Source organism: Osmerus mordax, chromosome 7 (genome assembly GCF_038355195.1).
Source record: "Osmerus mordax isolate fOsmMor3 chromosome 7, fOsmMor3.pri, whole genome shotgun sequence".
NCBI classification, from domain to species: domain Eukaryota; kingdom Metazoa; phylum Chordata; class Actinopteri; order Osmeriformes; family Osmeridae; genus Osmerus; species Osmerus mordax.
The window spans coordinates 14,962,327-14,974,827 of record NC_090056.1 but is presented as its reverse complement, the minus strand read 5'-3'; the positions used below and the strand labels follow the sequence as shown (position 1 = coordinate 14,974,827).

Here is a 12,501-nt window from a genome sequence, read left to right as displayed (position 1 = left end):
ATAACTTTGACAGGCATCTATGTCTTTCATTCGTTTGTTGTTTTGGCCTTTTTTCAGCCTTAAAGAGTGACAGGAAAGGTTGAAGGAGAAATAAGGGAAGGCTTGGAGGAAACGAACAGGGCAGAAATAAAATTCAGGCCTCTGAATAAAGGCTTTGGGATAAATGGTACACCCTCTACCTGGTGAGCCACACACATGTTTGCACAATGCATTGATATTTTGCCGATGTCATTGTGGTTCTAATACATCATAGGTTTTTGCTGTTTGTGTTTGGGCATTTTTGAGCACCATCCAGACAGGACAGGACTATAACAAAATATCACCAAATATGTCAGTGAATATGGAGTTTTTTCAAATCGTTATTCAGATCAAAAATCAAAATATTGGTCAGGTTTTTCCACACACACACACGTCCAAAGCCAAAAGCATAACATCTTGTTAGACCACCTGTGGCACAACAGTGCCATCTATTGCCCAAAATAGCTTGATGTTTTTGCAAAGGTGTCGACATATCCATAGCAAAACAACATTTCCTCTCTTGTCTAGACTCTAGCAGACCATCAGGTATTAAGACGAAAGTCCACTTAAGAAACTGAGTGAGGGAGGGAGCAAGTCAACCAAAGAAAAACGTCTAGAAACACCACAGGTCATCTTAACCTAGAAGGTCAAATGAAAAATGGTGAAACCAGAGAAAATAGTCTACACTTGGTTATGAATTGATTGTCACAAGGAACGTAGGTAGATGTTAAAAGAGAGATTCATTGAATCAAGTATCAGATGATTTTTTTTTTTATCCCCCCCCTCCCCCAAAAAATACAAATAAAAAATATTAAATATTTTGTTATATCACGGTATGCTCAGTGATTAAAACGTTCACGACGGGAGAACTCTAGAAACAAACATCTTAAAAATAAACATCCTCACTGTCGAGACTTGCCTTGCTTCTGTCTGGAGAGAGAGATAGACAATAAGAGCCCACTTTCTGCCTTTAATCACTTTGGTTGTTTGCACGTCTTTGTTTTTGCCAGATATTAAAACCAATCCATCATGGCTGACGGGCATTGTGCAATTTCATCCAGTTACCTCACTGCCTGGAGAGAAATCCCTGAGACGTAATTTGGATATCAAACAGCAATTTGCCACTCATAAACAGCCCCCTAAATGTGAGAGCATCATCCGAAATTACTTTCTTCTTTTTATTTTCTAAACATGTGCTCTTGCAGAGTGACACAGGATAGCCTAGATTTGACTTACTTCATCATTGTGATAGTGTATGGTGTGTTGTTGTTATCAGAATAGAACGCTTCTACCACAATTATGAAAAAACAATATATGAATAATTTATGATGTATTAAAGGCTTTGAATTCTAGGACACACACACATCCCTTGTGGTGTGGGGGGTTTGAGTTGTCAGCACCTGCCTGGTCGTCGGTCAGCCAACGCTGGACCTGGTCGCGTGTCTCCTGGTCCTGTCCTACATCTATAAAGTTGAACAATGGATTTTGGTGTTTTAAAAACCCACCAACACTGTATGACTATGTTTAGCCTGTGTTCTGCTCCTCTCTCTCACCAACCGTCTCTGGAGGAGGGGATCCCTCTCTGAATTGCTCCTCCCAAGGTTTCTTCCATTTTTTTCTCCTGTTGAGAGTTTTTGGGGAGTTTTTCCTTGTCTTCCTTGAGGGTTTAGGTTGGTTAGGCTAGTGACATGCTTGCGTGTAAAAAGGGCTATACAAATAAATTTGATTTGATGTGAGTTTTCCATCATGGCAAGCTGATGATGTGTGAACTACACTGTTCACATGTCAATGCACAGGTCTACCTTCAACACAGCTTTATAGTACATCACCAGATCCAGTTAAGTACCCACACAATCTTTATCAAAATGAAGATTCTGTACAAATAATATTGGTTTCTTCAATATTAGATTCTGTCAAATTACTCTAGTTTTTCATTTTAAGATTTTCAATTAGTAATTTTACATCAAAGAAGCTAGTTCTTCCAGGCCATTTAATCATGACCTGAAATGAACAAACCACTCATAAAGAGTAAATGCTGTTGCAGGTTACCATGAGTAAAGCTTATTACTGGCATGAGATTGTAGGAAGGCCTATTATTAAATTAATCAAAATCAACCCTGATGAATTGGTTAATTTGTAGCCTATTGTCTACTTCACAACAAATAAACATACAAGTACAACAAACAGCATCAGCTAAATATAAATTGTTTCTCATATCAGAGCCTAGGCCATAGCCTAGGCTATCACAGGTTTGTTTTTCTCAACTTAAAGCATAGTTCCTGTCGTTAAGGAACAAAATGGAATAAAAATGGCCTCTAATTTGAACATCCAAAAATGACCATAACCTTCGAGACCTTCGGGAAGACTCGGTCTCCTATGACTTCCATTTATGAGCATGCCTTCAAGCTTGACATTTGCCTGTCATTAAGTCCAGAATTCAACCTATAAAAGTTGATCTCAGTAGGAAAGCCTCTAGGTTCATTTCAATAGGCAGTTGTAAAAATAATAATAATAATAAAAAATAATAAAAAAAGGATACTTTAGTAACCAAATATGGTCACATTCTTATTATTAGAAGCCAGCTCTCTCTCCAGTCTAATGTGAGTGTTATGGTGCCACTAACACTGCCAAAACAATCAACGTTGAACCTCTGTCACTGATAAATCACACCCAACTGACCAAAAACACCCAGACAGCAGCACCAAAATCAGATGAATATCCAACAAGACCCAGTTCCATCAATGTCAAATGTTAGCTGTTGTGGGAGTGGGCCAGGGAGCTGATGTACACATCTCACCCGAGTATGTAAGTAGGCTAATTACAACTAACCAGCAGCCTTACCCATTCAGTCACAAGATAATGATGCAGAGACATATTACACATTGTGATTCCTTATCGAGCATGTTGTAATAATTAACAGCACAGGTAGTCTGAGTGAAACAGCACCTCATTGAACTTTATCTTGCAGTTGGCTTTCATCATCTGAGGTGAGCTCTTCCATGTTCTTCCAAAGAAATGCTGGTGGTTTTTATCCAAAAGAGACAATCTGAGCTGGTAAGTGACTGCTTGTTCACCTTCGGAGGACTCCTGAGCAACAAGGGGAGTAAAAGAGACAAGAAGTAGTACTATAAAAGACAATTATGGCAGTGATTTCTGGTGGACACTATGACACCTAGTTTATCCCACCTGGTGTATATGAGGTCCATCCAAACTCTTCATTGTGATTTGGAAGCCTTGAGAGTGGGTTATGTGTGAACCCTGTGCTAGACGAATAGTCTGGCTGTGGGAAGGAATTACCCGGCATCTTTCGTAATATAAACCTTTCCAACGGTCCATGATTGGAGATGCAGATTATTCTGTGCGGGTAAAGACAAATGATGCGCTGGTTTGATAGTCAAACAAGTTTAGCGGACTATCTGTAACTCATTGCGTTGTCGTTAATTCGTGAACCTAAAGTGAAAATTCTAAATCGCTACTAGTGGGACTGCTTGCCTTTTACCTTATGTTACACACACTCACTACAGTAGCTAGCTCACACGCAGGCCGTAAGGAATTGTAACTTCAGTTAGAATAGGGTTACTAGTAGCGAACAAGCAACTGTACCGTACAGCCAGTGTCTACGGCATATGATCTGAGATATTATGGCAGGACGTAAGTAAAAAGTTCATTTGAGTACGTTTAATTTCTCGTTTTTCTATACTAGTTCATTTGAAACCCCCTGTCGCAGCCATGTTGAAATAGATTACTACAGCTAGCTCTACATTTCGCACAAGCGGGGGACACCAGGAATAACATACTGTAGTGGTTTGGTTAGGGTAAGCTTAATAATGATTACTTTTTAGTTGTGTTTATTAAATATAGAATTATGTGCCACAGCACGTTCCGCAATAACTATTTTAGTGTACAAAAATTGTGAAAAAAAGGGAAATAAATCGTACTATACCCTGTGCTGCCTTTTAGTTGGTGTCTCCCGTCGCTTGGCTTCAGTTGCTATCCATGGTTGTTATGGTGATATTAACGTTGCTATGCTCCTCATTGTTTTAAAGACACAGTCGGTGTAGAAACGCTTTATACCCGGGAAAGGGATGGATCTACTAATAATACAAAACAATCCATTAGCTATAGTTTCCATCTCATATAAGAACCATAGCTTGGAATCTGGGTAACGTTATGCTTGACGTTTTCACACCATCCTAATGTTCAAATTTTCTCCAGTAGGTGTCGTTACTGTTCGCCTTTTATCTGTTTGTAAGCATGGAATTGGAAAGCATGTCTAGTAAACAATTGGTGAGAAACAAACTTGTCAAACTCAGAAGTCTCAACGGCACGAAGAAGTATGGGTTGGCCGCATCAAATCTAAAAGTTCTTCTCAAAAAGGGATGCCAATTTTTACAGGTATGGTTAATGTGAAATTAGTCCCTATTAAGTACTTCACCGTTGTCACTTTGTCAATGTTAGCTACGCAGTCGTGTATGCATGCTATAAGTTAGCTAGCCCGTTAGACAACCTTTTCGGAGTTGTAAACTCTAGTACTGTAGGCAGGGTTACGTAAAACCAAATAATGTATGCTTTCTAGGTGCACTCGGAAGGCTCGCATATTTGCTTGTATGAAGATGGAACAGTATTGACAGAGCACTACTTCCAAACTCTTCCGGACAATGTCGAACTGGTTCTTCTAGCGAAGGAGGAGACATGGAACGGATGTGGGTGCAACTTGGCATTCAACGTCCACGTCATTGTGTTAAATGTACTTTGAGAAACGAGTTGTTCTGGAATCCAGTTTGTGTTGCATTGCAATTGTCCTCAAATAAATTGACATGGAATTATGTGTAACAGCCTTATGAGTTGAAAATACATAAAATTGCAATTATTCTTCAGTTGTATGTGACATAGGCCGGTTACTGGACACGGACATGCACTCAGACCACGTGATAGAGGAAGCGCGGAAACTTCTCTCTGACGAGCAGTCTCCAAAAAAACGCAAACTATTGGGGGACCTACTACTTCACTTGAAGGACTGCTCTGAAGCTGAGAGCAGGAAGGAAGATGGGGAGTGGTTCCACGGTATGTGTTATGTGGTGGCTTGGCATGGCAAAGCAGTTGATTTATGCCTGTTAAATATGTTTTCGTTTCAGGTATTGACGTTCGATTCAAGACCAAATCATCCTACATGAAGTATAACTGTGAGAGCCGGATTAGGGGTTACATGAAAGAGGTAAAATTATGTCATGGTAAATGAAAAGGTATAACAGCAGGACATGGACATTTAAAGCATTTGCAACACTTTTTTGATAATGTTTTCTTAATAATGAATCTTTTACCACTTATTGATCTTTCGGATTGTACCTTTCAGACCAAATTTATGGTCAATGGCTTTCCATTTCAGGTGAACGGCTATGCCAAAAACATTGAAAAACCCAAAGTCAGAGCTGAGTACATAAAAACTGCAGCATGTCTAGTGAGTAAACTGAAATCTGACAAGTACCATGGCTGGTACTTTGACAGGACAGAGAATGATTGCCTATGTACCGCAGAGGGCTGGTTCACTTGCCAGGTAATAGTTAAAATATATTTTTCAGATAACAATGATAAACCTGTAGCAAGTATCTATAAGTTAATGTTATCACATTGTAGTTTATATGTAATTGTTTCACTGTAGTTGATTTAGTGCACCTACGAACTTTGATTCTCTGCTTTACTTACCATATGCACTTTGGAGAAAAGCATCTGCCAAATAATAAAATGTAAATCATGAAAGCCTCAGCTTTTATCCTAAATATGATTACATTTTACAAAACTAATTCAATATTCTCTAAGCTTACTAAACTGCAGTTTGTTTGTCAGTTATAAAAGGTATTTATACTGATACACAAGTGGTTTGTGTTGCCCTCTGGTTTAAATACATGTCTCTGTCCTACACTAGGGTGCATTTGACAAAGAAGAATGCAAGTCCCTTCATTCTATCAACCCATATGGCAATCGAGAAAGCAGAATTATGTTTAGCACATGGAACCTGGACCACCGGTGGGTGGAAAATAATTGTATCTACTTCCCCTCATTATAAATTGCACACTATAGCAAGCTGACACCATATAAATATGTGTTAAATAAAAAATATCTTAACTGCAGGATTGAGAAGAAGAGAACGGTGATCCCTGCTTTGGTGGAGGCACTACAGAACCACAAGAGCAGTGACATCAACCTGGATTATTTCTATAAACTACTGTTCACCACAGACAATCTAAAACTGGTGCATATTGTCTGTCATAAGAAGGGTACTCATGACCTGGTATGTGACAAGAGGAAAATGTACCAACAGAGAAAAAAACATTGATCTCCATGGAAACAATACTTTGTAAATGTTGGACACTGTGCCAAATTATGACATTTGTACTTTTGTTTGAATTACATGACTTTTTGTCACAAATATTTATATCATACAAATGGGTTATGCTTTAACCCTCGTGCTGCCTTCGGGTCACATGACCCAAACGTTCATAATGAACCATCGTTGTTTACCCAATTTTACCAAATACAAATTAAAATAATTTTCTTTTAACCTTTGCAATGTGGGGGGTCTGAGACAGCCTAGCTGTTAAAAGAAAATGCTTCACTTTGTCTTTGTATGCGGTAAATCTGTCGCAATACGACGGTGGGTCACAATGACTGATGGGTCAGAATGACCCGAAGATAACACAAGGGTTAAGACCATTTGTCCTCTTGAACAAGAACTGCAGCAGCTTGTCAGTTCTCATTTTGAACCAAATGAAATTTCTGCAATAAACTAAACTGATTAATACCTGCATAATTTGTATTTGCTGTTTCCATTGCTTGGTGTACCTGTCATGTGAAACCATACAGTTGTCCATGCAATCATCCTGCTGTAGGGCAAACAGCCTGCAGATTGTGTTAAAACTGGAAAACGTCAGATTGATATTTAAACAGAAGAATGAAATCAAGACCAAGCTACACAAAAATCTTAACAATAAAAAATTATGTATTTTTACTTTAAGTAGCCTATCAGCAATGATGTGAATACATAACAAGTTGCATTTGAGAGGTATAGAAAAATAACCAGGAATATTTATACAGTTAGGTCCATAAGGGGGGGGGCACATATAAAATGTGTTGTAATTCCTACACCGTTCACCTGATTTGGATGTAAATACCCTGAAATTAAAGCTGAAAGTCTGCACTTAAAGCACATATTGATTGTTTCATTTCAAATCCATTGTGGTGGTATACAGAGCCAAAATGATGGAAATTGTGTCAATGTCCAAATACTTATGGACCTAACTGTACATATTTATTTATACTAAATTCCCCCCCCCCCCCCCCCCACACACACAAACTATATATATATATATATTCATGCATTGATATACTATCAATATATACAAATAAGTATGCATCATTCTGATAATTGCTAGCAAATGTGCAAAAATAGTTTCTGGAAAAAAGGCATACATGTTGGCAAACCAAATTAATTTACTGCATGGAGACATCCCCTTGTACCCCTACTAGCTATTTTATAGCCATGGTTAAGAGACCCATCTTGGTTGGTAAGGTGCACTAACTCCCTTCACTGTCATCTTGCTGCATGTCAGAGCAGCCTTCCTCATCGCTGTCCTGTTTGGCATAATAACGTCGCCTCTTGTGCTCCCGCTTACCCCAGGTGGAAGTGATGGCTGGTCTCTGAGGACAGTCCTACAGTACAAGAGGATAATTATAGCATGCACATGTCAAGACCATGGCAGTATATGCTATGTTCTATGTTTATACAATCCTTAACATTTGATGGGACTAACTGGTTGTAAACACTGCTGTGAAAACTTTAATTGACATATTTCGTAAAACAAAAATGTATTTAGTTGACATGCAGTACTCACCTGTACAACTTCCAGATTTCCAAAGAATTGTTCTACTGGAAGTATCTGGTTACTGTTGTCATCTGGGAAAATATAATTGTCAACATATTTTTCTGTATTGTTTCCTTCCATTGTCTCTGATAAACTGTTCATTCTGCAATGGTTTTGTTCCGGTCCCAAGCAATTCTCTTTGCCTTCACTCTCCCCGGGGTCTGGTGCAGCTCCGCAACTTGGATGTTTCTCCCTATCCTGACAGTCACAGCTGATGTCCGGAAGCATCAGTGTAGAATGTTCTTGTCTGCTACAAGCATCTAGGCTCGATTCGTTGTGAGACATCTCACTTTTTGGGTGGGCCAATTCGGGCCTTGTTTTTTTCACCTCTTTTTTCACAGAACACTGTGAAATGAGAAAAAAATATGATAGTAAAAAAAAGTTTATGATACGTTAAATGTGTAGCGACGTAAAATATCTAACAGCATGCGATTTTGTTTTACACGAGTTCACCTTAATTGAACCCCTTGTCCCCGAGCTGCACTTCCGGCGCTTCAAGTTGTACAGTCGACCAGGCATCTGAATACCGAACACAAGTGCAAAGACATTCACTTTCTAAAGTACAACTTAAGATAAAACAATATTTATGGCGAATTTCTTAAGTAATGGTAAAATGTCCGGGACGTAAAAGTCTACTTAGCGCTGATTATCTGAATAAAACAACTAGTAGCCTATACAGTAGTCGTATCCACTATAGAAAGCTAATCCTTACGCTACGACAACTGGTCGACTAGTAGCTAGTCGACCAGTTGTCGTAGCTTACGTAATAATGGCTTTAAAATAACAAATCAGCAAATCAATAAAGCAACTCAATGTTCTACGATATTCAAACAGTGTATTAACTGTCCCTTGATAAGCTTGCTAGTTCTGCTCCCACGTCCACACTATAGACTATATCTCCAAGCTAGCTCTGTACAGTCGCATAAATACCCGTTTTTGCTTCATTTATGAAGCCGACTTGTAGTTCGTGTCTGTTTCCTCTCGTTCTTGAAGAAGCAGTACGACCCCCCCTAGCTTGTCAGTATTCTAGAATAGGCTTGCAATGTATAGCTGGTTGGCAAGTTTGCAAGTATAAAATGAGATTTCGTTCGCCTCCGGCTCATATGAGCTACTACGCGGATGACGGGTCCGTCCAACTATATGGGTGGATGCGCCGTCAGGTACAGGTTCCTGTAATAGTCGCTAGGGAGGGACACAGTTCTTCCAAGGTCGGTGTGTCTCGAGTTCAAGCTTATAGTCAGGTTAAAGTAGTAATTTCTTAGTTTCGTAATGATTAAAGGCATCCATAAATGGTAATTGTTCTAATGGATACTGCTAACGTTTTTAACTTGAGTAACATTAGCCTAACCCATGCTATTGAAAGATGTGATTGTGTACAATCTTCAAATAAACACTAGAGGGCGTAAGGAGCTCGGTCTAAATCAAGGCAGCGGGTCTCAATAATCGCTCTCGCTTTTTCTCATCCAAGAAGCCTCGGCATATCGATGGCAATACAATTCTTCTGAATAAAAAACAAAAACAAAACGTAATTTAGAAAACAATGTATGCTAGAACTGGAAAATGCCACAGCCATAGCCAAATATCTCAGAAATAGTTGTTCACATCACACCTAATTAGCTACGCTATCAGTACGCTATTTGAATTTAGTCCGTAAATAGGCCTACATATATCTTCCTTACTTTACATTGATTTCATTGGTTACTTTCGATTACGTCATATTCTAATTAAAGCCGTAAAACTCATGAACTATTATTGAGCCAACACACAGCCATCTGTGAATTGAAACAAGAAACCTGCTGCTCACAGAGCCGAGAAGGGAGGGGGAAGATCAACGGTAGACCACAGCCTTAACGTTCAAGACTTGTCAACCAGACGTGAGAGCAGAGATGTTGGAGAAGAAATTGTAAAGCCATTGAGAGAAGGACGGATTGTGCCGTTTCAAACATGTTTGTATTTTTGGCTGAACTCTGAAGACGCAGCATCTTGATAGCCTACTCATATAGAACCCACAATGTGATAGCCTACCAAGATACATTTACCTGAGACGTGTTTTCACAGACTGCAACTGACCTAAAATGGACATAATAACGACACGAAATTATGATATATTGTTAAAACGTTCAACGTAAGTCTTTAAGGTTGATTGTCCTAAATATTGTGCACATTAACTATGGATTTTTTTTTTCGGAGAAAGAGGGTGTTAAAAACTCTGTTGAGTTTGTCTCTAGTTTTTGCGTCGTTACTGATGATCCAAAAATTTAAGCTTGTGGAAAACAGCTTTAAGGACAATGATGATATTGATACAAAAAATGGAGACAGATGGTGGGGAGTAGGCCTACAACGGGATTTACACAAAGGGAAAGGTGACTTTAGTAAAAGTAGTTTAGGTAACTACTCGCCGTCTGTTTTGGGGGATGTGGATGCTCAACGAGTGACAGTCTCCAACGCAACTCCGGCCTCCTGGGATGTGCATGTCATGAATTGCAGTGAAGATTCAGACGCCAGGAACCAGGACTGGTTTCGACTTCTGGATCCTAGGTTCCATCAGTTTGTTCTGCATCGACACTGTCGATACTTCCCCATGTTGATAAATCACCCGGATAAATGCAGGGATGGAGAGGTCCATTTGCTTATGGTGGTGAAATCCGTTATAGAACAACACGATAGGCGAGATGCAGTGCGCAAGACGTGGGGGAAAGAACAGACAGTAAATGGGAAGAAAATTAAAACGTTGTTTCTTTTAGGAAGTCCAACAAATGGGAAAGATACCAAAATTCTTCAGAAGTTGATCGAGTACGAGAACAGGATTTATGGAGATATACTTCAGTGGGATTTCATGGACACCTTTTTCAACCTCACATTAAAAGAGATAAATTTTCTCAAATGGTTTGATATTCACTGCTCAAGTGCCAAGTTCATATTCAAAGGAGATGATGACGTTTTTGTCAATACAGACAATTTATTGGAACTTATTAGTTTCAAGATTGAAGATCGTAAAGTGTTGAACATGTTCGTAGGAGACACAATTTCCAAAGCCATCCCTATAAGGAACCGTCAAAGTAAATACTACATTCCCAAAGAGCTGTATGATAAGCCATATCCACCTTATGTTGGAGGTGGCGGTTTTGTAATGTCCTCGCAACTAGCTAGGAGACTTTTCGTTGTCTCTGAGGATTTGGAACTCTACCCAATTGATGACGTGTTTTTGGGAATGTGCCTACAGAAGCTTCACTTGGCTCCAGAAATGCACCCAGGTTTTAGGACATTTGGCATAATGAAGCGCAGAGTGAGCCCAATGAACAGCGAACCCTGCTTTTACAAAAACCTCATCGTTGTTCATAAACTGAGCCCAGATGAGTTACTCAGGATGTGGAGTGTAGTGCAAAATGAGGACCTTGTTTGCGCTAAGAGAACTGCAATTTAGGCAAACAGGAGAGTTAATATCATGAAATACGATGTGTTGTTCAACATGTTTGATTGGATGTCAATCAGTAACTGTAAGCTCAGTTGCAACAGAGGCATTGTAAAGAGAATTGTACATAAGATCTATTATTTGGCCAAGTCAACTGTGTTTTTGATGAAGAGTATAATGTTGCATTTACAGCATTTGTAAAGGCCAACTGCATGTGAGCAAATGTCCAAGTGTGATCACGAAGACATGCAGGCCAAATCCCCAAGAAAACAAATACATTTATGTATGCTGTACAATAAAAATAGACCACTTTTAATAACCAATAGATTTTTTAATATTTAATTACATTGTAATTCATATTTGCAGGGTCAAATAGTACATGTTACTTTTAGTGTGATGTTTGCAATAAAATGTAAGTTCATAAACAAAATTAAATGTTTGGAATACAATGTACTGAATGTCAAATGTATTCTTGTTTTTCAATGAGAGCAGAATAGGTGTAACATTTGTAAAGTAAACCACATCAACAGCAACTACTCTGTACAGCTTGATTTATTCAAAATGTTTTTTTACAAAACAATTGAGATGGAAATATTGTACAAGAAATACCGATTTATATGCACCTCAAACTATGCGAGAAAAAACAGTTACATCCATGGAATGATATACTATGTGGAACAAAGCAAATGAACAAAGTGAATGAAACAAACTAATTGTAACTTCAGATACAATTAACCAAATGGTCTTACTGATGAACACAACTGGAACAAACTGACACAATACAATACAATTCGATTGTATTTTCTGTAAAGTACTGAATTAAATGGACATTTGTCTCTATCCTGTACATTGAAAAACCTAAAATCAATGGGAATCAATCTAAAAATACACTGACTGTACCTTACTGCATTTCTAGACAGTATCTACATTAAGTACAGTAACATTTGTTTCAGAGTATTATAAATAAAATAAATACCTTTAAAAATTTGATTATGTAGGCTATACATTCTTCAGTACAAAATCCCTCTAAAGTAATCACTCAAATGATCGTCAAACCATACATAGGTAGGGGGGAAGTTACATAAAATGTGTGCCGATAATACTGACAACCCATGTGATCAAGTTGTACACCAAGTAGAACAGTTACTGTTA

The 12,501-nt window shown here is 38.6% G+C and overlaps 4 protein-coding genes across 4 annotated transcripts in view; 2 read left to right on the top strand and 2 right to left on the bottom strand.

The window, feature by feature from the left end:
• Window positions 1–3,354, bottom strand: part of nphp4 (nephronophthisis 4) — a 71,113-nt gene extending 67,759 nt beyond the window's left edge. The window contains exons 1-2 of the mRNA XM_067239511.1: window positions 3,205–3,354; window positions 2,965–3,105 (exon numbers count right to left, since the gene is read on the bottom strand). Of these exons, the coding sequence (XP_067095612.1) occupies window positions 2,965–3,105; window positions 3,205–3,354 (291 nt within the window). The remainder of the gene's footprint in view (window positions 1–2,964; window positions 3,106–3,204) is intronic.
• Window positions 3,355–4,266: 912 nt separating this feature from the next.
• On the top strand, window positions 4,267–7,121 carry dffb (DNA fragmentation factor, beta polypeptide (caspase-activated DNase)). Its single transcript, XM_067240055.1, has 7 exons — window positions 4,267–4,413; window positions 4,595–4,721; window positions 4,897–5,082; window positions 5,154–5,233; window positions 5,405–5,572; window positions 5,942–6,042; window positions 6,148–7,121. The coding sequence occupies exons 1-7, from the start codon at window positions 4,273–4,275 to the stop codon at window positions 6,350–6,352; spliced, it is 1,008 nt and encodes a 335-aa protein (XP_067096156.1). The 5' UTR covers window positions 4,267–4,272; the 3' UTR covers window positions 6,353–7,121.
• A 348-nt stretch (window positions 7,122–7,469) lies between these two features.
• Window positions 7,470–9,049, bottom strand: c7h1orf174 (chromosome 7 C1orf174 homolog). The gene is made up of 4 exons (XM_067240545.1): window positions 8,868–9,049; window positions 8,391–8,456; window positions 7,908–8,282; window positions 7,470–7,725 (listed from the first exon to the last, which is right to left on the bottom strand). The coding sequence occupies exons 1-4, from the start codon at window positions 8,880–8,882 to the stop codon at window positions 7,591–7,593; spliced, it is 591 nt and encodes a 196-aa protein (XP_067096646.1). The 5' UTR covers window positions 8,883–9,049; the 3' UTR covers window positions 7,470–7,590.
• Window positions 9,050–10,107: 1,058 nt separating this feature from the next.
• On the top strand, window positions 10,108–11,593 carry b3gnt7l (UDP-GlcNAc:betaGal beta-1,3-N-acetylglucosaminyltransferase 7, like). Its single transcript, XM_067240054.1, has one exon. It carries the CDS (start codon window positions 10,108–10,110, stop codon window positions 11,359–11,361), a length of 1,254 nt encoding a protein of 417 aa, XP_067096155.1. The 3' UTR covers window positions 11,362–11,593.
• Window positions 11,594–12,501: the final 908 nt, after the last annotated feature.